The 24,227-nt window shown below is 49.9% G+C and overlaps 12 protein-coding genes across 12 annotated transcripts; 5 read left to right on the top strand and 7 right to left on the bottom strand.

Annotated features, from left to right (window-relative positions):
- Positions 1 to 937: 937 nt before the first annotated feature.
- J3458_014290 (uncharacterized protein) lies at positions 938 to 1,243 on the top strand (the record flags this gene model as incomplete). The annotated part of the gene is made up of 1 exon (XM_066120476.1): positions 938 to 1,243. The coding sequence occupies one exon, from the start codon at positions 938 to 940 to the stop codon at positions 1,241 to 1,243; it is 306 nt and encodes a 101-aa protein (XP_065974515.1).
- An 840-nt stretch (positions 1,244 to 2,083) lies between these two features.
- J3458_014289 (uncharacterized protein) lies at positions 2,084 to 4,030 on the top strand. Its single transcript, XM_066120475.1, has 5 exons — positions 2,084 to 2,250; positions 2,316 to 2,352; positions 2,419 to 2,881; positions 2,950 to 3,074; positions 3,137 to 4,030. The coding sequence occupies exons 1-5, from the start codon at positions 2,107 to 2,109 to the stop codon at positions 3,469 to 3,471; spliced, it is 1,104 nt and encodes a 367-aa protein (XP_065974514.1). The 5' UTR covers positions 2,084 to 2,106; the 3' UTR covers positions 3,472 to 4,030.
- A 1,797-nt stretch (positions 4,031 to 5,827) lies between these two features.
- On the bottom strand, positions 5,828 to 5,980 carry J3458_014288 (uncharacterized protein; the record flags this gene model as incomplete). Its single annotated transcript, XM_066120474.1, has 1 exon — positions 5,828 to 5,980. The coding sequence occupies one exon, from the start codon at positions 5,978 to 5,980 to the stop codon at positions 5,828 to 5,830; it is 153 nt and encodes a 50-aa protein (XP_065974513.1).
- A 66-nt stretch (positions 5,981 to 6,046) lies between these two features.
- J3458_014287 (uncharacterized protein) lies at positions 6,047 to 6,352 on the bottom strand (the record flags this gene model as incomplete). Its single annotated transcript, XM_007812720.2, has 1 exon — positions 6,047 to 6,352. The coding sequence occupies one exon, from the start codon at positions 6,350 to 6,352 to the stop codon at positions 6,047 to 6,049; it is 306 nt and encodes a 101-aa protein (XP_007810911.2).
- A 3,437-nt stretch (positions 6,353 to 9,789) lies between these two features.
- J3458_014286 (uncharacterized protein) lies at positions 9,790 to 11,419 on the bottom strand. Its single transcript, XM_007817889.2, has one exon. It carries the CDS (start codon positions 11,243 to 11,245, stop codon positions 9,938 to 9,940), a length of 1,308 nt encoding a protein of 435 aa, XP_007816080.2. The 5' UTR covers positions 11,246 to 11,419; the 3' UTR covers positions 9,790 to 9,937.
- Positions 11,420 to 11,552: 133 nt separating this feature from the next.
- On the top strand, positions 11,553 to 14,486 carry J3458_014285 (uncharacterized protein). The gene has a single exon (XM_007817888.2). The coding sequence runs from the start codon at positions 11,813 to 11,815 to the stop codon at positions 13,511 to 13,513; it is 1,701 nt and encodes a 566-aa protein (XP_007816079.2). The 5' UTR covers positions 11,553 to 11,812; the 3' UTR covers positions 13,514 to 14,486.
- J3458_014284 (uncharacterized protein) lies at positions 11,793 to 14,500 on the bottom strand. The gene is made up of 4 exons (XM_007817887.2): positions 14,241 to 14,500; positions 14,116 to 14,173; positions 13,893 to 14,056; positions 11,793 to 13,834 (listed from the first exon to the last, which is right to left on the bottom strand). The coding sequence occupies exons 1-4, from the start codon at positions 14,391 to 14,393 to the stop codon at positions 13,679 to 13,681; spliced, it is 531 nt and encodes a 176-aa protein (XP_007816078.1). The 5' UTR covers positions 14,394 to 14,500; the 3' UTR covers positions 11,793 to 13,678.
- A 303-nt stretch (positions 14,501 to 14,803) lies between these two features.
- J3458_014283 (uncharacterized protein) lies at positions 14,804 to 16,285 on the bottom strand (the record flags this gene model as incomplete). Its single annotated transcript, XM_007817886.2, has 3 exons — positions 14,804 to 15,231; positions 15,285 to 15,449; positions 15,508 to 16,285. The coding sequence occupies 3 exons, from the start codon at positions 16,283 to 16,285 to the stop codon at positions 14,804 to 14,806; spliced, it is 1,371 nt and encodes a 456-aa protein (XP_007816077.2).
- A 1,191-nt stretch (positions 16,286 to 17,476) lies between these two features.
- Positions 17,477 to 19,116, bottom strand: J3458_014282 (uncharacterized protein). Its single transcript, XM_066120473.1, has 3 exons — positions 18,964 to 19,116; positions 17,956 to 18,882; positions 17,477 to 17,896 (listed from the first exon to the last, which is right to left on the bottom strand). The coding sequence occupies exons 1-3, from the start codon at positions 19,059 to 19,061 to the stop codon at positions 17,704 to 17,706; spliced, it is 1,218 nt and encodes a 405-aa protein (XP_065974512.1). The 5' UTR covers positions 19,062 to 19,116; the 3' UTR covers positions 17,477 to 17,703.
- Positions 19,117 to 19,646: 530 nt separating this feature from the next.
- J3458_014281 (uncharacterized protein) lies at positions 19,647 to 20,498 on the top strand (the record flags this gene model as incomplete). The annotated part of the gene is made up of 3 exons (XM_007817884.2): positions 19,647 to 19,884; positions 19,946 to 20,244; positions 20,316 to 20,498. 3 exons carry the CDS (start codon positions 19,647 to 19,649, stop codon positions 20,496 to 20,498), a joined length of 720 nt encoding a protein of 239 aa, XP_007816075.2.
- A 116-nt stretch (positions 20,499 to 20,614) lies between these two features.
- Positions 20,615 to 20,794, top strand: J3458_014280 (uncharacterized protein; the record flags this gene model as incomplete). The annotated part of the gene is made up of 1 exon (XM_066120472.1): positions 20,615 to 20,794. One exon carries the CDS (start codon positions 20,615 to 20,617, stop codon positions 20,792 to 20,794), a length of 180 nt encoding a protein of 59 aa, XP_065974511.1.
- A 35-nt stretch (positions 20,795 to 20,829) lies between these two features.
- J3458_014279 (uncharacterized protein) lies at positions 20,830 to 23,578 on the bottom strand. Its single transcript, XM_007817883.2, has 7 exons — positions 23,465 to 23,578; positions 23,272 to 23,398; positions 23,154 to 23,209; positions 22,974 to 23,096; positions 22,590 to 22,906; positions 21,634 to 22,523; positions 20,830 to 21,571 (listed from the first exon to the last, which is right to left on the bottom strand). The coding sequence occupies exons 1-7, from the start codon at positions 23,518 to 23,520 to the stop codon at positions 21,065 to 21,067; spliced, it is 2,076 nt and encodes a 691-aa protein (XP_007816074.2). The 5' UTR covers positions 23,521 to 23,578; the 3' UTR covers positions 20,830 to 21,064.
- Positions 23,579 to 24,227: the final 649 nt, after the last annotated feature.

Here is a 24,227-nt window from a genome sequence, read left to right as displayed (position 1 = left end):
ACAAAGATATCGACTGGGCGCCCGGGACTGGCCCAAAGATATTAGAAGATGGACGATGCAGTACGGGGGCAAGGATTCGAGAGTTGGGGTCTACAAGTTAGGGTTAGGAGCTCCTTTCAAGATTGTCTCTCATGTGTTGCACCGGTCGGAGAAGGGGTTGCTACAACAATTGCCATTGTTAAGGAGGTGCTCCGTGTGGTGACGGGTAGTCGTAACTTGTCCAATCAAAGTCCACTGAATCTATGTTAATTTCAGTTTATTCATTTGATTCCATGCCAGTGACAAGGCGGAGGCCTGGCTCAGTGATGGCTGCCACCATTTGCCGCCAGTGAGTGACCTCTTAGTTACGTCCCAGCCGCTTTGTTTCTCCTAGGAGATGCAGCAATAATATTCGTTTGGTGTGCCAATCAATCATCATGGCCCTGCCTGTTGCCTGGCGATCTGGCCGCCGCCACCACGTTCCGCATTCACGCCGTGGCACTCACATCAGTCAGATGACACAGGCGGCTCAAGCTTAAAACTCGACACTTTCTCCCTCTACCTACCGTGATCCAATTTTTGTCAGGGCTCTATACATCTTCTGGGTCAAATGACTGCAACAAAGGATAGACTATCTGTTTCTGTCAGTGTTTGTCCACTACAAGGAGCATCACAAGACCCGTTGTACCGCGAGCTCTTCAATCGACAATATTGCCAACACAAGCCTGCAGGCTAGTATTTTCATAGGGATCAAAGAAGCATGGGAAACTAGCCTAGATGATTTGCCAATAAAGCACACGGTTCACAACGATGGTATTTGACTGCCGACCGCATTTAGAATTCTCGCTGCTTGTCAAGATGACGGCAAAACGCAAGCCACCAATCAACACAACGCATCCGACGCCAACTTGATGGCCTTCAAGGTTGGCATCTCAGTTGGCCCACCTGTATTATATACATGTGTCGGAGCATCAAAACAATGGCAGATGCAAGTCAGCCCCATGGGTATGACAGATATGACGGCAGTCCTCTCCTCCCGGCCCCAATCACATGGCTCAACGCCCCGTCCTGCAGGAAAGAATGTATTGTTGTTTCAAACTTTTTCCCTCTCTTTTTGTCGGCATGGTTTGACAATGGAAAACATTCCCTGTTCTCCCCCACCACGGCCATTATTGTTCGTGCAAGGTGGCTTGGCTCAATACCGACCGAAACGACGCCGTGGCCGTCGGGCGCTGGACTATACACACCATCTCTCCAGGAATAGCACGGCCGGGACGTGTCGAATTAGAGTTGTGTTACCGAGACTTGGCGCAGGGCTCGTTTATCAGCGAACAACTGTTGCTTGCGTCTGTCTCGTGGTGCTTGTAGTCTTATATCGCTTGTGCGGCGGCCAGGCCACGCCGAATTATCTGATCAAACGTTGCGCTTGTGCCTGCGCTTTACCGCTGTTTGCGGCCTCTTGCAATTTGTACATGTTGGCAATGGGAGGCAGGATTTGGGTCGTCTTGGTTCAGCTCCCAGGTTTCGCGTACATGTACCGAGTATATCCTGGGAGACGGTCGACTTGACCAAGTACTATTCACCAATGCCCACACCGATTGGCGTATTGGGCCTTTGCTCCCGAATGTCAAGAATGTCTATTCTTGCTCACGGTAAACGCGATAAACGAGCTGGGAGCCACCCTGAATATTGGCAAGCCACAGCGTGTCACAAACCAACTCGCGCAGCATCTCATTCCCCGGCCTGCTGCACGCCACGCCCCCTGCCTCTTACATTGTCGTCAGCAAGCTTCACTTTCGGTCCAACTGTTTGGCCATGTCAGCCAAGCACCCGTCAGCTCTCAGCAACCAGGCGCCAATCAAGAGACGAGACGTCGACGGTGGGCGGCGGTCTGGAGGCGGCCAAGGCGGCCGAGGCGGCGACACACAACAATGCAAATGCGCCCACGGCCTTGGCTGGCGAGTCTCGCCTTGTCCTCCGACGTCTCGATGGTAGCCGTTTGATGCTATTTAACGGCATTTTCACCCTCGCGGCTGCCCCTCTTTTTTCCCCACGTATTTAGATCATGTCGCAGCCGCCCGGTGGTTGCTGGTTCCCACGGCCTGCTCGTCGCAGGCAATCCTAATTATGGCCAGTTTGGTTCCAAATGTCTGGGCAGCCATTCTCATTCCCGTGCCTGCGTCCACCCTGGCCGTCGCCCTGCGGCTCAAGGCCAGGCGGATGACGCGCATGGGCATGGGACGTGACGATGGCTTCGCCGTCGCCGCCTGGGTAAGTTGACCACGGCCTCTCACCGAGCCGCATTTGTCTCTGCATGCTCACGGTTGCATCCCTAGATCTTGGCCGTCGGCTATACAGTCGACCTCATTGTCTGTAAGTCTTGTGTTTTGGTCAAACAGACGCCTGCTCCTGCCCGTGGTTGTGCTGATACCAGCCCAGGGGCAACCTGCTTCAAGCTTGGCCAACCCATCGGTTCCTACAGCCAAGAGATGATCGACTACTACACGGAAAAGTCGACCTTGATCCTCTGGACTAGCGAATTTTTATACTCTTGGGCTATTTTCTGCGCCAAAATAGCCGTCCTCTGCTTCTTCCTCCGCGTCTTCCGATTCTCCTCCATCCGTATTCCCATCATCCTCCTCATCACCTTGTGTTCCATCTGGATTACGATACGCACCTTTTTCACCCTACTACGCTGCAGACCTGTTCAGGCTTTCTGGGTCCAATCTATCAAAGATGCCACATGTTTCACAAACGTCCGTGCCTATTACCTGGGCACAGATGTCACCCACTCCTCGATGGATTTCATCATCTTGGCTCTTCCCATATACGAAGTCTCCAGAATGAAACTCCCGTTTGGCCAAAAGATTGCTGTTGTCGGCCTCTTCGCCACCGGATCTCTGTATGTCTCTTGCAGCAATGCTTTTACCTCACCAGCCCCCCGCAACTTGCTCATCTGTGGTGTGTTAGTGTCGGAATTGCGTCCATCTTCCAAATCGTCGAATCTCAGAATTATGATCCCCACGAGCTGCCGTATGACCTGGCCCTGTGCATGGTTTGGGGAGGTGTCGAACTCCATCTGGCCGTCTTTATAGGTAAGTGGGAAGGAAAACCCCCATCTCTGCAACACTGCAACTCTCTACTCACCAAACTCAAGGTTCTCTCATTCTACTCCGACCGATATTTAGCAAATTCGTTCCTGGTCTTGCCTCCCAAGCAGCTAGCAAGGCTGCGAGCCGCCCGACTCGTTCGAGTGTTGCCTTTCAGCCGGGGGAGAGTTCCCGACGCCCTAGCAGTCTGCCAGACGACGCTGAGCTAGACATGGAGGCCCTTGGTCCAACTACGACCATCAGACGTGGTAGCTCACTAGCCCTCAAGGGACACGCCTCCAGCTTGACACCGATCTGTATTCATAATGAGGAATGCGATGCAGAAACTTTACCAGATCTTCAAGATAATGATTCAGGATGCTCGCAAAGTACTGCTGTATGAAGTGACGTGTGCTTTGCAATACCATGTCCCGGGTCTTATTCCGAACTCTATCCCACGAGGTCGATAGCCGAGGAAAGATTAATTGCAACGGACCCGGTTCCGTTGCCGGAACAGCAGCTCCTTGCTTGTGGCTATTCAAGCCCTCTCCGTGCTACCGTCGGCATCCCCATGAGATACCCTGATTATAGTAGCAAATACAAAGCTACTACGCCGCTTCGAGCCCCAAATGATAGCCCGTGGCCTGTTGTCGAATATCGCATGCATTGATCTGTCTCTAGCTGGTTCCAGGAACCATGGGCTATCTAGTTAGGGTTGTGATAAGCCTTAGGGTTATCACGATACCAAGGGAAGGATGCGGGAATAGATGCGCACCAATAAAAATAGCAATTGCAGCTAGAAAGTCCATATAAAGGGTTTAGCATAATAGCTGCCCGCGGCTCACATTTATGGGCCTAAACATAATAGACTAAACAGAGCACCGCCAATGATGGCAATGGCTTACAGTTACGACACATTATGAAATATATGGAAGTTATTAAAATATAATATAACGTCCGCCTTAAAAGTTATTAAAGATTGTAATAATATAATGCGAGCAATGCTCTGCCCACAGCTCGCGTGAGAGTTCTTATAAGCCGTGGGAACGTGAGCCCTCATTCCTTGCTAGCCCATCTAATTTTATCAATAACCAGGGAGTGTGGCTAGGGCTTAGAACAGTATTCGTATTCAGCTACCGAGAATGCCGCAGATGCAAAACGGTACGAGTTAAAAAAGTCGTTCACGATTTCGTTTGATGGAATCTTTATAGCTAATATCAACAGGCAAGGTTGGGCTCTAACCTAGACCATCACGTCAACTATTTGTATGAGACCAAGATGCTTTCTATCTATCGGCTCCACAATCCTATTATCGCTAGGTAGGCCACGCGTAGAAGAGCATAGCCATGGATTATGCACTTCTGGGAATTTAATAAAAGATTTCCACCGGAAACATCTATTATAACTATAAGAGAACGAGTAGCAAGTATATAGAGTCTTTAATATTATAGTCTTATAAGATTAATGTGTAGAACCATGCTATCCTAGTTATAAGGCATCCTTTCGCCTACTAGTGATATTTGACTTTAGTTTTATTCTATATTTTAGTCAAATATACATTGTCTGGATTAGAGGGTGTCAAGATTCCTTATTTGAATTGTTTTGACCATCACTTCTGGTCTAGTCTCTGGGTCAGTCCTGGAACATCGAAGCATACATGTCAATAATAACAAGGCTTAGCTGGTCAACATGTTAGGTGATACATTGCTTTGTATATAACCATTGTACCTCTGCAGTGCTAACTAGTAGCTGCAAGACCCACAAATACTGCGAAATGAACCATCAATTCTTTTGTCAGACTAGGTTTTACCTACCTCGAGGCTCGATATACCACTTTGCTAATGGCAATCGTTGAGGTAAAAGTTGCGAAACCACTAAATCAGATCCGTCAATAAAAGGCGCTATATGAATGAATCAGTCGGCACTTACACCCCGATATGAGACTTTATGGGCCATTGCCCCGGGAATGACAGGCCATGGAGCAAGTCGTCCAAGTTTCGATAGGACGGCTCTCAGCTATACACACCTACCGCTTCGTTGTCTGCCTAGGACATACTAGGACAGGTGTACGCCTCTCCAACCGTACTATTCCGCAGGTGCGGGACAATATATTGGTTTACACTGCTACAGGCGCTTGTACATAATTTTCCAAATTGTGCTCAAAACAGATACTAGGCGATTTCCTCCAAGGATGGGCAAATACTCATGAACCCTGACCGCAGTTCAGCAGAAAGGCGATCCAAAGTGGCGAGACAGGAGTCAGGGCAAACAGCGAGGCATGGCAGGGCAAGAGACACATGCGAGCTCAGGAGTGTTTGATTTGTCGATTGAATTGCTTCTAGCCTCTTAGTAGAGATTATCTAGTATTTTACATACGTAATTATACTATACAGATTCACCCGAGTTATTACTTTGTGGCCTCTCGCCGTCATTCCTCAGCGGGTCGAACGGCTGCCATCTTTGAGATTCTTGGCTCCAGCGCATTTGGTCTTCCAACCCAACCCTGCTCTTTCGTATAGAATAACTTCGCGGTTGGGTTCCGTTTCTGTCCAATGTTCAATGTAGCAATGTGGTGCGACTCCCGGCTGACAACGCCAGGCCGCAAGGGGTTCTCAATAATCTTGACGTCGGATTGGCTGTGTCGCCATGGGATACCGGTGTAGTAACCTCACTGGGGCTACTCAGAACCTCTCGCAGTCCAGTCTCACCCAAGAGTCTGATACCCTCTTTTCGCACCGCCGGGTTTGGAAGTTGGATCGTTAGCAAGCCACCTTGCAGAAGTCAGGATCATCGTCGCCACGGTCGGCCTTGGCGAACTTGTCGCTTTCGCCCTTGAACTTGACATGCCAGGTCCGGACCTCAAGATGGCACTCGTGGGAAGGAGGGCACTTGTCTTGTGTAGAGACATCCATGGTGAGGATATTGGTAGTGCTCAGCGACTTGGACCGTTCGTAGGAGATGCTGCCGCCCGAGCTGGACTACTGGTTGATGGCAACGTTTACACCAATAATACGCCAGCCTCTGGTAAGAGTCCTGGATAGCGATTGACTCTTGGCGACATTTATAGTCTTTTCATAAGTGCCAGTGCTGACGCTCGTGAACGGAATCTTGTCAATTTTGACCCAAGCAGTGGCCTTGGAGAACCTGGTGAGCTCACTTTGAACTTTGTAGTAGACTGTCGCGCAATTGACATTAAAAGGATACTCGCACGGACGGCCTTGTTCAGCGTGCGAATCGAACCACGGCTGTTTGTGGGGGTCAATTTTGAGCTTTTCCTCGATCATTTTCTTATTTTACAAATAGTATTCGGAAGTTTCATTGATTTCCAGCTCCAAGTTCTGCCCATAGACAGTCGTGCGGGTAGAAAGGGCCCAAGCTGCGAGAGGAACTTCATCTTGAGAAGGGGGGACAAGGGGTAGAGGGGAGAAGTCTGAGATCGAATTGCAATAGCTGCTGAGGCACAATACCACCCATATATCACAGTCACTCAGTCCAGAAATCTAGTATATCAGGTTATTGAATTTCATACACGCAGCCTCACATAAAATGCGTGGGCCTATACTCTACGGTTCCGACATATGCCGCAAGTCTGGAGTAGCTCTGGGCATTTTGTCGGAGATCCATGAAAATAAGGTCCGTTAGTCCTTGTGACCAAGTTATATCGTATACACGGCGCATCCAGAACCCTTACCGGGGATAGATTATCGATTCAGTACCATTATCCGTAAAATTACATTTCTATGCATAGTCGATTTATAACATGATGCTTTTTACCACTGCGAAGAGCTAGTAGGAATCCGACCGTTTACTAAGTTAGCGATTTGCACTCAACTAGCCTAAAAGCTTAGATTAAAGAGGAATGGCGCAAACCATGCATGAACCCTCAACGGCTTCCATGCAGCAAAATCGTTCTACTCGACGCGGCAGTTCTAGGAGTGGCATACGATAGAATCTTCCAGTCGGCATGGCAATAACTGACGCGGCTCATAGTAAGCAAGGATAAGGTTTACCGTCTTAATGAGGCATTTTTGAAGAAATCGTTCTACTGGAGATTTCGATACTTTATGCGAACTCGGACCATGAAGGACAAGGTGATGCGGGTAATGTTCATGTTAAAGTGGATATTTCTATCTTCAAAAATGCGGCGGAATACGGGGCTAAGAGTGCAGTACGTACAAGTAATTAGTATTTTAAGAGATGCTCTGTTCGCCTATAAGATGGTATCGTGCAAGCACTTTGTTAGTAAGATACAAGATATTCATCATGAAGTCGATTATCCTTGCCGCTCTTGCTATCGGTGCCGCCTCAGCGGCATTCTGCCTGAATAGTGGGCATCATTGCCAAAATAGCAGCCTTATCGAGAAGCACGATAAGGTGCCATTACAATAAGTCATATCTAGATATGCCTTGAGCTAATTTACTCTCTTAGAATATCCTGCCAGGGAACTTACTGCTGTGGCTTTCGAGGAGGATAAAGACATTTCTGATTGCAGCCATCTTCTTTTGTCTAGACGATCAAGCCATTGCTATAGGGACTTATGAACATGGCTGCAATCAGATTGCCGATAGTGATGTGGCGATGGCTCGATGTGCAGATCAATAAGCAAAGTAAGGGCTACTTGGTGCTAGAACCGTCCGCAAGAATAGTAGTGGCTTATTTTGTAGGTGAGGGTCAATTGATGTATGGTAATAAGATATAATGAGCGAAATATGTGACAACTATATTCAGGACGTGTCTTACTTGTGGCTTTATAATTTGCCCCGGCAACCTTCCCTCTCGGGTAAATTGTTTTGTTCAAGCCGCATTCGACAGTATAATCTTATGCTGTAACACTTTCTCGAGCTATGACTTTAGACCTGGCTGATGACATTATGATAATATTGAGACTCCAAATGACCTCGCAGAGAATTGCCGGGTTACAAGTATAGCAAGTAAATTGGTCTCTGTGTAAAGGCTCTAAGCCATACCCCTGGAGATGAAGACCTTCGCATTGTATTTACGTGACTCAGTGGGGTTAGGGTATTCATAACCCTAACCCTAAAAGCGTTCACTTGGACCTCCATTAGTTTGCATGGCAACGACGTCGGAGTCAACATAAAGCACGCTAATATCTACGTTGCCATGATGCCCCGTCGTTTCGTTTTGCCTTAAAAGCGCTGCGCAATCAGGGGGCTAATAATGCCGAACAGCCGACCTCACAAGGGTTAAATATAATAGTAAAAGAAAAGAGTTTAACAAGACTTGTATTTTTACTCTACCGAATATAACGCTTTAACACGCTGTTCTAGCAACATAATAGCTTGATTCATCCACAATCACACAACCAGAACATAACAAGTTGCATAATATCAATAGCCTAGGAATGTCAATTGGGTCAAGGAGCTACTACAAACAAAAGGCAGCAGTCCCTAATACCGAGTTTAGTCTAAACGAGTGTATTTGGCAGCTGGCTAGGCAACTACTGTAATATAAAATAAGAACGAAAAGAGAAAAGGCGAGTAAGAGCTCGTCTATCTGGACGCAGCTTATCTCGGCCTGAGAGTGCAAGCCGAGCTAGTTATTAGACTTGGCCCGTTGCAAAAAGTAGTAGCCTAGGCGCCGAGACTTTTTAACCCTAAAAAAGCATGTAACACGTGGGTTGGCCCGCGCCTCCTCAACCATTGTTGCAACCACTCTTTCGTCGATCATCGCTCCATGTGGATATGGTGTGTCGATCCCTATAGAGAGTGTACAGTTAGCATCCACAAAAGGTAAGAATTTATGGTCGGAATGTGTTTGCGGGGGTTGTGCTATTTGTGCGGCAGAAAATCGTTATTCGTGCGGCACTAAGCCCAATTGGGGTGCCACCCCCAGCTGCCACACCCCACCATACAAATTTACATACATTAGCCTAGCAACGCAAGGATTATCACGAAAATACCTCACAATAACCGCCCGGCACACAATAAAAATCCAGGCTGCAGCCGCCCGGGCCGCCTTTTTACAACAACACAACATCATTAAATTCCGATGATAATAGCAGTCAACAGCCAAGTCAAAGGCCTCAATCAAGCTCTCGAAGTCATCAAGGCCGAGTAAATCCAAGCATCCGGCGCACAGCAACACAGGCAAAGCTAGAACAATAATTCGGGACGCAACAACGAAGAAGACTCGCAATACGGTCAAGGCAGCGGTCAATAAACGCTATAAATAACACATAAACTCAATCAATAAGTAGACAAGCCACAGAGCAAGCGGCAGTATTAGGGTCGCCGGAAATTGAGGAAATTATCCCTCAAACGCAGCCGGAAGAGCTGCAGCTTTAATGGATGACCCCTTGGGAGCCCGGGCAGCGCTCTCGGAGGCAGCGGAATAATTAACGGCCCGTGAATCCCGTGAATGTGTACACATTCATTAAAAACACCGGAAATCGCGTTTTTGAGCGATTTAGGCCCTGCCGGCGCTCGCTCAGGCTCGCGTTATTAAAAAATTAATAGATTTTCATTGAATCCAGCTTAAATTTTTGAATTATAGCCTTTTCCATGTGGGTGTATGTGAAAATGTATGGTGGGGTGTGGCCAATTAGCCACTTATCCGAATTGGGTCTGGTGCCGCACGAATAACGATTTTCTGCCGCACAAATAGCACAACCCCTTTGCGGGCGTGCAATATTGACCCGACAAAATTGTTCAAGCTCTCGGTTGCCTCCGAGCGTTTCACTCAAGGACAGGCGAAACAAGGCGAAGAAACATTCTTTCTTATATTTTGGCATCAGCTTCCTCTGTTCTAATCTGAATCTATACGGAGTACTGCGAACCGCAAAAATATCCTCCAACGTCGTCTGCGACTGCTCTATAAGGTCTATACAAAGTGATTTGCTCATACGCGTCTATACTTTTCGTTTTAAATCTGTCCCGGCCTTGGCGATCCTCGCGGCCAATGCCATTGACGCGCCAAGAAAAATGGAGGACGCCCCGAACATTTGTGCACCAATATAATCTCCCCCTTGTTTTTGGAGGATTGCACCGCATATGGCCGGCCCCGTCAGGTTGGCGAAGCTGACAAAACTGAGAATCATGCCAACTCTGGTACCGGTTCGACTCGGGTCTGGCGTCATGGTTGTGGCAACAGCTGGGAAGAGGGCCTGCAACGCCGCCGCAAGTAGACCATATATGACTGCGAATACGTAAACTCCGGCAGCTGAGCTGACGGCGGCCCAGCAGTAAACGAGCAAGCTGGCAGCAAAGCTGATTGGGATCAACATGTTCAACATTCCAACCCATTTATCAGCAATGATGGTCGGGGCAATGCGGCCAATGATGCCGACGCCGTTGAGAACCATTAATAAATAGATGGGTTCGCTGATGCCAATCTTGTCGCGGGCAAAGGTCCCCAGGTAAAAAAAGGCCAAATACAGCCCCCAGAAATTTAAAAACATGCTCAATGAGAAGAATATGAAGGCAACATCGGCAAATGCTGACTTGTCTATCCACTCGCCCGACTTTCTGGGAGGCAACCGGGGTTTAAACAAGAATATGCAGGGTAGATATGTCGCCAGCATAATGAAACCCATAATTCGCAGGGTCCAGGGGAAGCCGAAATTATCGTGAAAGATGAGCCAGTGAAATAAGACGGGATACACAAGACCCCCAACTGCCGCTCCGGCGGCCGCAAGGCCAACAGCGAAAGCACGGTATTTTTGAAAGTACTGCGAGAGAATCGACAGCGCTGGGCAAAAGGTACAACCGTTGCCGATGCCAAGGCAGACAGCTTGCGCAAGGAAGACCTGCCAGTACGCCGCGCACAGCGAAGTCATGAACAACCCCAACAGCTGCAGCAACACGCCAAACGTAAAGGTGACGCGGAAATGGCCAGCGTCCGTTACTCGGCCTGCAACTACACCAATGGCAAACAAGAAGAAGACCTGGACGCTCCCAACCCAGGCTATGGAGGATTCCGTCTCCCCCAGGGTGCGAGTATAGTATTCTTGGAAGACGCCGTATCCATTGGCCACACCCCAGGTATTGAAGAAGACAATATGCATCAATACGACATGAAGCCAAGCAGTGGCGCCTCCATCTGGCGGTGCGGAGGGTTTGGCAGGCGATTCCTGATCGCTCAAGCCCGCCTCGTCTGTTTCTGCATCGCTCTGTATGCGCAGATCGGTCGCGGGGTAGGTTTCTTTTTGTGGCTGCATCTTGTGATGTTGCACAGGCCTTTGGTTGGTACCGGCAGCGTTGTTGTGCCGCTCTTGTTGGTTTGTAAGTGGTTGTGTTACCAATACGTGATGTGATACAGTGATACAGTCGCGTTACACTGCGACACTACTTGGGAGGGGGTGAAGGGTGCAGATGCTTGGCTTTTAAACCACACTCGAAGACGATCAACGTGGTCCGAAATTCTCCATCACGGGCGACAAAAACCGACATTATTCATCTCCTGTGCCCGTGTTGTCTGGCAATTCTGCTTCTGGGCTCCTCGGCTCGAGCGATGAGAGTCGCTTCCCGCTCTTGCCGCTCTTGCCGCCCGCGCTAAGCCCAATTCGGCCGTCGTTTGATGTCCGCATCGCCTTTCTCATCCGACGTCTCCCAATGTTTGGCTTGATGCATCCTTGTTCCCTCGGCTTCAGCCTTGTCGAGCACGCCTCTCTAATGTACCTCAGATAACCCGTTGTTCCCGTCAAATATCATTGGGCCATTGTGCCACTTGTCTCTCCCCATTCGGAGGCTCTGGCGGGCATACAGGCCAAGGCTTCTTTGCTGTCATGACTCCGTCAACAACGGGGCGTAAGCGCTCCAGGCTTGCATGCCAGACATGCCGAGACCTCAAACGCAGGTGTGATGGCGCCCGGCCGTGCGGCACGTGCGTGCGGTTCGAGTATGAGTGTATCTACCACGAAGGCAAGACGAGAAAGAGTCGCCGGCCACAGAGTCTGGAGCACACGGCGCCGGCCATCAAACCTCCAACGCCGGTGGCGGTGCGTCTTATGAGTGCGCAAGCTTCTCCTGAAGACGCGGCGCAATCGACATCGGGGATCACCCCGCACAATCAGACTCGTTCGCTGGAGGCCAACTCTGGATCTGCCTTTGTCAGAAAGCTGGCGTTGAGGTTGGACCCCAAGAAGAACCCACGGATGCACACCTTTGCCTGGAACGCATTTCTCGGATCCCGCCAGGCAAAGCGCCTACCGGCCTATCACACCATTACAGAGTTGCTATCTCTGCAGAGGATGCAGGAACTTGCCACCGTCTATTTCCAGCAGGTGGATCCAACATACGGATTCATAGACCGCCACGAAGTGACACGGCATATCCAACTGAGATGGACTACGCAGATCGTTCAGCAAGCTCCAGATGCAGTGCTGTGCGGAATCGCGGCCCTTGGCTGTCTCTTCTCTCAAGTCAACTCAGACCAGGTTGAGCTTGACCTGGTAGAGTCGGCCAGGATACTGCTTGAGCAATCCATGTCCACGCCGGCAACGGTAACTAGCATCACAGCTTGGTTGCTTCGTGTCGTTTACCTCAGAGTCGCCGGAACACACTATGAAGCTTGGATGGCAAGCAGCATGGTAATGCACATGATTGAGGCAGCCGGCCTGACGGTTGAATCATCAAGCGAGTCTGCTCTTCCCTCCACGCGGCAGGAGGTTGACTCTGAAACTGCACGAAGAATAGTACTAGTCGCACAACACCTCAACATCTGGATGTCATTCGACATGGGGCTTACGCGCGTCTCCTTCTCCAATATATCCATAATGATGCTGCCCACACCACGGCCGGGCGATTACACGTACGAAATAAGTGAGCTGTTACCATTCTCGATAGAATTAGATCCAGAGAGAAAGCCAACCGCAGTGGAACTGGAGACGGCACTGCACACGGTGCTAAACCGTGCTCACTCGACCCCACCCACGGTTCTTGCTCAATGTAACTTGGCACTCTGTCTCTGTCGCCGACTACGATCACTGGAAGTCTCGCTTACCGAGTCCATTCTTCAAAAGATATTAGTACTCACGACAAATGGAATCCAAGCCGCACAGGCCATCCTGGCTGCTCGCGCGCCCTGGCATCACATGGCCTACGTGCCGTTTCAGATCGTCTGCGTCCTGTTGGCTATAGATACCGTCTCGTCCATCTCCCAACTCAGAGATGCCATGCAGTGCCTGAAAGACATCTCGGCTGTATACAATACCAAAGCTACTGAAGATGCGTTGAAGACGGCTCGCTCACTGGTGCTGCTGCATCAAAGGGGCAAAGAGATGTTCGCCTCGGCCCTAAACGACATCTTGAAGGTGTGTCCGGCGAACCCAGTAGAAGTAGTTTCCGAAGCTTCTCCGACACTGTCGGATGGAACAGAATGGATGGATGGGTTCCCGATGGACTTTTCCAATCTCCAGTACTTCGATATTGAACAGTTTCTCAACCCTGGGTTCTTTTGGAACGCTGGCAGCAACGGCATGATGTAAATAATGATGCAATTAGTCGGGCTCGGCGCATGTATCTTGTCTACAGCTCATCATGGAGGACACCAAAAAGTATGTTAGCATGTTTAATGCAAGCGGCGCGGATGTCTTGATCCCCTCAACATCAAATGTTTCCATCACCAAGGATGCTGTGTCGCACCCCCTAGACTACAGCTTCGCCAGGCTTTGAGGGTGCCACAACTTCAAAAGCGGTCCGTCCTTTCCATATACCGGGTCCTCTTCAGGCATCTCGACGGCTCGAATGGTGGATCGAAAGTGTGTCGCTGGGTTTTGGCCGTGCTCGTTTACCCACCACGGATGACGCTATCAAGCTTCTAAGTATGCGCATATCATGACATGTCCGCCACACAGTGGAACTTACTCGTGGATAGACTCCGATATAGAAGTAATCAGGCGTACTCTCAATACTAGAATGTGCGGTCCCCGCGGGAAGCACAATCACGTCTCCCCTTTGCACTTCCACGTCCACGCCTGTGCCGTCGTTGATCTTGCCGAGAAGCATTGTAGAGCGGCCGCTGACGATTCCTGCCAAGGTTAAATGACAAATTTTCGACACAAGGCGATCCGCTTCGAGACAATCGTACCATAGCACTCGTGCGTGTTTGGATGGAAATGGCGGATGCCAATATGCCCCCAGGCGCCCTGGCCGGCAAGTATTCATTAGCGCTAGCATGGCATAACTCATGAGTCCCTCTTCCCGGTCGCGTACTCTCTTTTCCCAAGTGTTTGCGGTCAGAAACTTTGTGACCATGTCCTCTGTCGCATCCGAAGGCAGTACCCCGCGATAATGTAGCACTGGCAGCGGGCTGTTTGGTACATCGGAATTGGGGGGTAAGTAGTAGCATTGGACGGATTGTGCCATTATGAATGAATGATTCAATGAATTTCGCGTGATGAATGAACCCAGGCCTGATTAGAGTATAAGCCTACTGAGCTTCTTTTACATGAGCTGTGGATGTCCAACTCGTGTGTGGAAGGTGGGAGTACGAGTGCGGCCTGGACGGCCCGATCACGGGTCGGAGTCGGGATGAAAGCCGAGTGGCGCTGCATGACTGGAAACGTCAATTTGTTGGAGTACAACACGAGGGCTAAATGCGGAGGGTAGGTTGGCGTTATAGTTACAAGTATCTTTGTAGAACCCTGAGTTCCATCCGCTATAGAACAGCCGCGCCATCGGGAACTTGACCAAATGATCAAAGCCCTGCAGGTCTTACAGCCTCCAACGGCTCTCATACTTCTTGTATATGTATATAAAATCTCTACACGCAAGACCTAAACTGGGACTGTGATACAAGGGTGGTCTGCTGCTGCAGCTGGCTCCTTGTCTCTAGCGAGGTTATCGTGCTCTCCCAGGCTCTCTGCCTCCGCAGACTTGATGTTCTCCACATTGTGAACCAGACTCTCGCCGTTCGATGATATTTCTGATCGCGACAGGTTTTCAGCCTTACATATGTAAAAGGCTAAATCCGACGTGCTGCGTGGCAGAGTAGTCATCGTTTCCATTGACCGTTGCGCCTGTAGCCCAATTTGATCCATCTCGGGTCTCTCGATCCAAGAAAATCCATTTTTCCAGTACGCAAAGCGCTCCTTGTCATATCTCCATTCGTAGTCTTCCCACCTATCTTCAGCAAGGCATTGCATATAATGAAGCGAGCTTCCTGGCCACAGAGCTGTCACCTTGCCATCGTTTGCCCGCTTAACTGCGTCTTGTGAGACAGGCACCAAAGGAAATAAATCGAGCATGGTAACTCACACCAACTGCGACATGTTCCCGTCCACACCATTCCTTTCATGAAGCTTTTCGTGTGGTTGTCAAAATCCTCTTGCGCATCTTGGCGTACGTCAAAGGAGAGCGCGCGATTTCTAATCATTCTTTGGAGCAGACGTATGAAGTAGTCGCTAGTTGCTTCCAAAGGCCCTGTATGGAGAATGAGTGTGAGGTGCTTTGCTCAGGGGGGTCGTATGTAAAATCTTACCCATCAGGCTGCCATTGGAAATGGGTGTATTTGGGCCCAAGTAGATGAGATAGTTTGGGAAACCAGAGACACCGGTTCCAAAGTACGAGATTGGATCCTTTCCCCATATGTCCTGCAAGTTGAGTCCCTTTCGACCGATGATTGGGAATCTCGGTCGGAAACTTGTATTGAACCCTGTTGCCGCGACTATAACATCTGCCGGATATTCCACTCCTCCCGCAATGATGCCGCTTGGTGTGGCCCGCTGGATTGGATCAAAAACAGGCTGAACATTTGGTTCCTGGATAGAAATAAGGTACTGTTCCCCTGGGTTGATACGGCGACATCCAGCTTCAAAGGACGGGATCAGTCGTCTTTGCAACTCCTCGTCTTTTATAATGCATCTCATGCGGGCTTCAAATCGATTCCGCATATCCTGTTGTTCCGGGTTCAGCTTGAAAAATGCGCCAAACATGCTATTAAACTGCGATTCTATTTCTTTCCGCGAGTTGATGTAATTTTTTTCGTCCTTTCTGAATAACTCCCTCTCCTCGTCTTGATAGGTGTAATTGCTACTGCCGGCATTTGGTACAACGACTGGCGGGCAGATCCAAGACGGCGTGCGGATGTACACGTTGATATGCTTGCACTTCGCTTGGAGTTGAGGAAGCACTTGGATGGAACTTGCGCCAGATCCAATTATCGCAATGGTCTTGCCCTGAAGGTCGACGGACGAGTCCCAAGCGGCTGTGTGCAAAGTTGGCCCGGCAAAGGTACCCAGACCCTCTATATTTGGCATTTGTGGATTATTCAAAATGCCCCCTGCGTTGACAAGGATTTCGGATTCTACCGTGTCTCCATGGTTCGTCTGGACAGTCCAGGTGGACGTGTCGTCGGACCAGGTTGCCGACACCACTTTGCGGTCATACGATATGTTCTCGTCCAGACGGAATCGCCTTGCAACTGCTCTGAGATAGTTCTTAATCTCGAAAGAAGATGCATACCTGAGTGGTTAGCAGCACGGAACGGACTTTCAAGGGAGACATCAAAAATACAACTCACAACCGGGACCAGTCTGGATTTGGTGCAAAAGAGAATTGGTAACAGTGGCTTGGAACGTCGCATGCGCAACCTGCGTAGTTTTAGTAAGTCCGCTACATTATAAACAGAACGGGAATGTAAATATTCTACCTGGGTATCGGTTTTCTTCCCAAGTTCCTCCCAGTTCGGAATTCTTTTCTAGTATCTGAAAGTCTACAAATGCTCCTAAATGCATTCGAATTTTGCAAGCTAAGAGAGGTTAGCAAGGATTCCCTATTCCCTCAACAGAGTTTCGTCAATTTAATTACCCATCAAAATTCCCGACACTCTATATTACGTTTAGAGTCTTATATCAAGTTGTTGGACATGACGACTTACCCTGCGCCAATTATAGTGCACCTGAGGCGCCGATCCGACGAGGCTTCGGTGCTATCCATTTTCATCAAGTAATCATGCCGTAAGAGAATTCGTTTCGAACCCGACTATTTTGTCGGCTGCTTTATCCCATAATACATTGCTGATGAGGCAAGTACGAACATCGACATATATCGGCCATGGTCCGCGATCTGAAGGGTGGTGAGATGAGGCGGACCGTCCGGGCCGGATACAATTTCCGTTCCGTGTCGACTCTTGTCCAGACTCATGCCAACCTTGTACCGAGCAGTTAAACGAACAGGAACACGGCGCCACAAAGCGGTGAATAGTCCATGTGACCACGTAGTTGGCCAGGCAAGCGGCCTACGACTGGCAGAAAGGGAGCATGGGGTTGGGCTTGGCTGAAGAGCAGCAGAGAACCCCGGCTGGGCTACAGCAACGGCCGGCACCGCCTTTGGTATTACCGGTCTTGATCCGGATGCGCGTGCCGTGAGATATGCCCGATGATGCAGCGCTTCGTCCACTTGTGCCCGACTAGAGGTCTGGCGCGAGTGAAAGCTGGTGTGTAATAACGGGACCACGCTGCGTGCTGCATGCGCAGACTTGAAATATAGAAACAAGAAATAGTCTTTTCTCGAAGTAGTCATGCAAGTGGCATGACAGAATCCGAATTAATAACTAATACTGCTCCATCTTTACAATGCATAGTAGCCAAGGATCGAAGCTTGCCTGATCGTTCAAGCAAGATCCGAGCTATTTGGAAAATACTAGGGTACCAAATCCGACCAAAACACACAAGCTCTATAGTTTGGCTTGTTCTTCGGCAGTGAGAAGTCTCAATGGCGGCCCTCCTCTACTTCCATCTCCTATTTTGACTGTGTCGTCTGCCCCGGAAGGTAGTCTATACCTCCACTTCCATCTTAGTTCTTTCCCTGCTTTATTCTCCAGACAATCTACAATATACTTGCCAAGAACGGGAAGAAATTTGAAGCCACTATATGCATGTTAGGAATAAGCTGTCAAAAGCCGAAGCCAAGCGTTGAAAGCACATACTGTCCCGAGCCACCCGTGGCGATGAAGAGTCCTTGAACATGGGGATGTTTATCGGCAATGAAATCCCCTTCGGGCGTATCAGAATACCAACAGAGGCGCAGCCGGGACCATGGCCGCTCAGCAAATTCTGGAACGAGGTCTCTCAATCCATCCCGAAGGCCTTCTTGAGCGTCTTCTGGCATATAGGAATTGCGTGCGTTGTTGCTGTCGCGCTGTGGGCACGAAATGACTCTGGCAGGCGAATGTCCATCGTCAACCCTTACCTCGGTAGTAAATCCCCAGCCATGACGAGCCACCTTGAGGATGTTTGACCTGGGAGTTGGCGGGAAAACGAACACTCCCTTGTTAGAATTGATCATGACGGGCATGTTCCTCAAGCCCGCGGCTTCTTCTTCTGTCAACTGGATAAATCCGACTGGCTGCGCCGATGCTGAGCTAGCATGTCCGACTTGCAACAGATGGTTTGTCCATGCTCCTGTAGCCAGAATGACCAGAGATGCACGAATTGGAGAGCCTCGCAGAACTTTGACCCCAACAACTTTGGAATCCTGATAAATCAGAGACACGGCGGTGCCCCTTCCGCCGGTAACGAATGAAACCCCCGCCAGGCTGCAGCGAGCGGCCAACTGCGCAATACTTGATGCTGCATCTGCCCATCCTCCCTTCGGATTGTAATAAGCGCTCATTCCTTCCAACTTGCCGGGTATGCCAGGCCGTATCGAGCGCATTTGAGTGGCATCGGCATACTCCTCGATTGTTTTACCCAACTGCTCATCAACCTGCTTTGACTTGGCCGTATACGCAAATCCGCCCTTCTCATTAAGCATAAGGAATCCGACTTGGTGGTAGTGGTCGGGGTACTCAGTGGCCCATAGTTGGACAGCCTCTCTGGCCAACTTGCTGTAGAAAGGGTCTCCATAGTCGAATCTGATAATCCGGGAAATGTCAACGCTACTCCCATCTACCGCTGGGGGCAGGTAGCGATCCAGAACAGTGACGTTGGCGTACCCTCGCGTGGTAAGCTCCAATGCAGTTGAGAGGCCAAACACACCAGCACCAATAATAACAACGGGCTCTGATACGGAGGGGTGGCCTTCTGACACCATTTTCTTTGGCTGTTGTGTAGTTTGTCGTCGAATAGCAGACTATCGGCCACGCCACGTAGTATGTTTGCTGATGTGCTCCATGAGTAACTGTTACGTCCAAAGTCTTTTTAAGTTGTCGGCTGCCCCTCGTTCAAGGCCCACCGCTTCGTTGTCTGTATGCACGACTTGTGCTCCTGCGTCTGTGGCGTTCGCCTTGTCCAGTAATGTAGCTTGTGTGGGCACGGAAGACGGAACAAGGACCATTATGTATGGGTACGGATGCGGTCCGGATTCCAGCTCAGACGTGTTGAATGTCATCGAGGGCTACCGACGGCCTGGGCGCTGAGAACGGCATCACGGTGAGTGACACCGTGGTGGATGAGACATTGTTTGGGTATAATAGAGTTTCACGACGTATTTGGCGATAGCAGCTATACCATCGTATTCAAGTCGCAGTGCTTTACTATTCATCCAACATCATAACCAGGCATCGCAAATCCCAAGTGCACAATGAGCTGGTTCGGTTTTGGGAAGAGCACAATTAAGTGTGATGATGAGCCGAAGACAGGACAAGCTTTACCTGCAGCATGGTACACGTCGCCTGCCATGTATGAGCTTGAGAGGCGAGCCATCTTTTCTAAGAAGTGGCTACTCGTTACCCATGTGTTGCGATTTCCCGACATCGGCCACTTTGTGCGAATAACGGAAGCTGGCTATACTTTCTTTTTGATTAAAGACCGCCAAGGCCAAATTCGGGCGCATCATAACGTTTGCAGACACCGTGCCTATCCCATTATTGAGAAGGACTCTGGCAAGGCCTCTGTTTTGGCATGCAAATATCATGGTAAGACACTAGATTGGCAATGTAACGCTTGGTATTCATAGTTGCTAAATGTTCTGTGAAGGTTGGTCGTATGGTTTTGACGGCCACTTGGCCAAAGCACCTAAATATCAGGAAATTTCTTCATTCAAGAGGGAAGACAACGGCTTGTACCGCGTGCATGTGCATGTTGATAACCTGGGGTTTGTCTGGGTAAATCTTGACGCAAACGACACACCCTCAGTTCCTTGGGAACAAGACTTTGCAAGAGTAGACTTTCAACCACGGTTGTTGGAGTTTGACATGAAGAAGTACCATTTCGATCATGAGTGGGAGATGACTGGAGACTACAATTGGAAGGTACTCGCAGACAACTACAACGAGGTAAGTGGCTGCAGTGGTACAGCAGAGGAATACAGAGAAACTAGATTGGTAAACTCACATATACGAAACAGTGTTACCATTGCCCTACAGGACATCCTGCACTTCCTGCCGTCACAGACTTGACCAAATACTGGGTTGAGACATCGGGAGGTCACATTCAACACTACGCAGTTGATAGAGAAGATCCAGAGGCTCAAAGTTTGGGCAACGTGAGCACATACTTGTATCCCAATGCCTCCATGACTGTGACGTGAGTAATTAACGTTGATGAACAGCATGTGAGCAAACCTTGCTAACGGTCATCACCTGCCTCAGACCGCACTTTTTTTTCATTCAGCGTTGCGTACCGATTTCTGCCACCCAAACGCACATGGAGTATGAGGTGTATAGACACGATGATGCCACGGATGCTGAATTCACTGAAATCAGCGACTTCTTCAAGAACATTATGAGAGAGGACAAGGAACTATGCAATGGCGCCCAGAAGAATCTGAATTCCGGCATATTCCTCAACGGGGAGTTGCACCCCCGAGTAGAAAAGGCAGGTTGAGCCCGTAGCACAATTCTTCACATCTAACTCGTCGCACAGGGGCCGTTATTCTTTCAAAAGCTGACTCGTGATCTGGTGACTACACATCACGAAGCAGAGGAAGCAGCCGGGGCCGAAATATGGCCAGCGGTGCCAAAACACAATGTCACAAGGACGATGCAAGCGGATATAGACTTGTGCAACCGGCTTGAATGTGAATCTAGCCGCAAGGCAAACTGCGAATTGGCATGGTAGTCAGAAGATTATTCATTAGCAGATGGGATAGTATTATCAGAATGAATCAAAGCTTAGCCAATTGTCAATAGCCCTCCCAAAGTCATTGGCCTGAAGAAACAAGTGTTCCTGCACATCCCGGCCACCGATGCCCTCGAAGAAGCGATCTTCGACCGATACACCAATATCCGGCGTAGCTTCGCCCACTTCACCCATGTTCTCGAGAACCCGCGGAGTGGGTGGCACATCTTCGTTTGGTGCGTAAGCCGGCGTCTCTTTGGAGACGGCCTTGTGGCCAGATATGCCCGCTGAGCCCACGAGATCAAATTCGGCAGCAGTCCGCACGTCATCTTCGCGAGACTTGCTGCCGACTTTCAACGTCTTGCCAAAGATTGACTGGTCCGCGCCTGCGTCTGGGCGGCCAGCGCGTTCGTAGATTAGAATGTCCCATAGAAGCTGGGCGTCTATGGAAAATGACTTGCGGCCGCTGACGAGCTCTCGGTTGAGTGAGTCTGGAGATTGGACGACTCCCACGCTTTCTCTCAATTTTGCGAGGTTATTCGCCTAGGCATTGTCAGCGACTAAAATTGTGGGAGTCGGTGTTTGCCTGTCAGTATATAGAATACCATGATGGACACACAGGGCCAAGTTCCCCCCATTCTTCGCAGGCAACTCATGCATTTGTCGAATCCCTGCTGAGCCTTATCTCGGAGCGCTCGGTCTTGAACGAAGCTGTGCTGGAGGTGAATTGTGGCGACGATGGCGATACAATGAGCCAGCGATGGGTCGGAAATGTGAAACGACTTCTTCTCCAACAAATTAATAAAGTATACTATCCACCCGGCATGCCGGTTTATGTATTCAAAGGAGTGGTGAATGAAGGATTGAGGCACCGTGTGTCGACAATTCTTGAGTCGCATCGACAACAAGAAGGGATGGTTGAGTATGCATGGAATGACGGCATACACAATCTGTACAAAGAGCCACGGGCCCCAGTAGTCACGGTGTTGCTCTAAAGCGTCTCGATCCTGTTCTGCAAACTTATTAGCCGCAAAGCGATACTTCAACGGCACACGGCAGTCAAACTCGAGATGGAGATGCATGATTTCCGAGTAATCCGAGCGCTGATTCCATGGCGGAAGCGCATCTGAGGCAACGCGGCTTGCAGCGTAGGCTCTGGCCATTCTCCAAGCCTCGCTCAACTCGAGAGCATACTTCATGATGCCCGAGCCCATCTGGCTGTGCCCGAGAGCCACCCCAGATGACGAAAATGACGGCTCCACGCCTGAAAGAGCCGCAGCGTGGATTTGAGATATCGAAGGCGCGTTGCCGCAGGAGAGAGCACTGCCAGGACCGGTGGTTGGCGGGATGCAGCCTTGAAGATTCTGGAGCATAATGATGCTATGGACACAATCGTTGAACTCTTGGGCATCCCCAAGCATGTTGTTGGGCTGCACACATTGAGCTAGCTGACTTGCAATGGCCACGTGCAATCCTGCTTGGGCAACTTTGCCATCTACGACAGTCGACGAGTTAGCCAAAGCCGGTCATAATGGCCAGAATTGTCATAATTTGTCGTTACCTGCGAACTCGACCATGCTCAGAATGCACAGTGTCTGGAGGGTTGACAGCTCAGCTTCCGAAGTTGCGATGCGGCTCATGGCGGCGCTCCTTGCTTCCTTTTCCATTGAATCCAATTTCTCGCGCTTCTGGGGCGTCAGCGTGCCAGGTGGATATCGAAGGCTCAGTGTCTGCAGTGCAAGGATTAGTTCAAGATCCCGAAATGTCAGCGATTCTAGGAATGTGTCGGGGTTGAACAGCGATATGGGTTGTCCGTGACACCAAGTCAGGTAGAGCCGGCCCATGGCCAGCAGATTCTCCTTATGCACGAGTAAATCGCTGCAAAGACAGTCAGCCGACGTACAATATGGATGCTGGGGAGACCAAAGGCCAGTTGATGACATACAAGAGCTCTTCACCGCATTCCTCGCCCACATCCCACCATGAGATGTCCCCAACACATGATGCCCGACCGCTGGTCGGCCGAGGATAAGGTGTCACGGACTGGCGACCAGACATGGCCACAGGGCTGCGCGGATTAACTACTGGGCAACCTCTCGGTATTCGTGGCCAACCCGTCTCTCACCTAAGCTGCTGTATAAGCTGGTCCATTTTCCCCTCGAGACTGTCAATTCGATGCGCCTACTCTCCCAATCAGCTTGATTCCGTGGCAAACTCGGTACACAACAGGGGAAAGGCCCAACCATTTTTCTGTCATGCCTAGCTTGACTACCCGATTCCCCGGTCCCAGTGTTGTATACGCAACGTTGGCCAAGGCGCTCGCAATAGGAGCAGATTGGTCGCTCTCCCGGACATCGCGACTTTTTCCTCCTATGATCCATGTGTCAAACAAAAAAACCCAGAATCTCACAAGGTTCCGAACTGAGATGTGAATACCGGCAAGGCTCGCAAGCCTGACGCGCTCGCTTCGCATAGCGACCGCCATCCATCATCAGGCGGTAGATGTCGACGAAATGGTGAAGAGAGGGAGTGATACCGGGGGTAACCCACATTTGCCGGCCAAAGATAAGAGGTGCTTGCCAAGGGTTGGGCTGCATCTCACCGCGAAGCCACTGTCAGTCGGTGCGACACAGCCTCACAAGCAGCGAGGAATGCGACCTTTTCACGGTACGCACTGTACGAGTTCACCATGGGGAAGCCCATGTTCAGCACGTGCCAGTCATCCACACTATACAAGCTGGGTGGCGTACGCCATCGAAGGGACAGTCTCAACCAAAACGGATGACAACTGGGACAACGGGTCATGTTGAATAGCGAATTGATGCCCGATCAAAACCCTGGATTCTACTGTGCGCCCACAGCATCCTTTTATTGACGGGATTGCAAATAGCAGGAACCTGATAGTGACCTTGACAGAGAATTAGTTGATCATAATATCTAGTAAGACCTTAGATTCTCAGACTATCCACACATCAATTGTCCAGTTGGTTTGTACTATGACGTCCTAGACGAAATAGAACTACCTCGCTGTACGAGTAGTTTGTTGGTCGTCAGCAGTCTAGTTGTGCGAGCGGTGACGCCAGAGGCTCAGTACTTGAGTGCTGACGATTTCCAAGCCCGTATTTGTGCTGGTTTTATTAGTCAGTAGACAAAGAATTCAAAATGGTACATGATGTTTTTCTTGTCCAGTGCATTCAAC

Source organism: Metarhizium acridum, assembly GCF_019434415.1.
Source record: "Metarhizium acridum strain ARSEF 324 chromosome Unknown scaffold_319, whole genome shotgun sequence".
Classification (NCBI taxonomy): domain Eukaryota; kingdom Fungi; phylum Ascomycota; class Sordariomycetes; order Hypocreales; family Clavicipitaceae; genus Metarhizium; species Metarhizium acridum.
The sequence above is the reverse complement of the archived record's forward strand: the minus strand, read 5'-3'. Positions and strand labels throughout refer to the sequence as shown.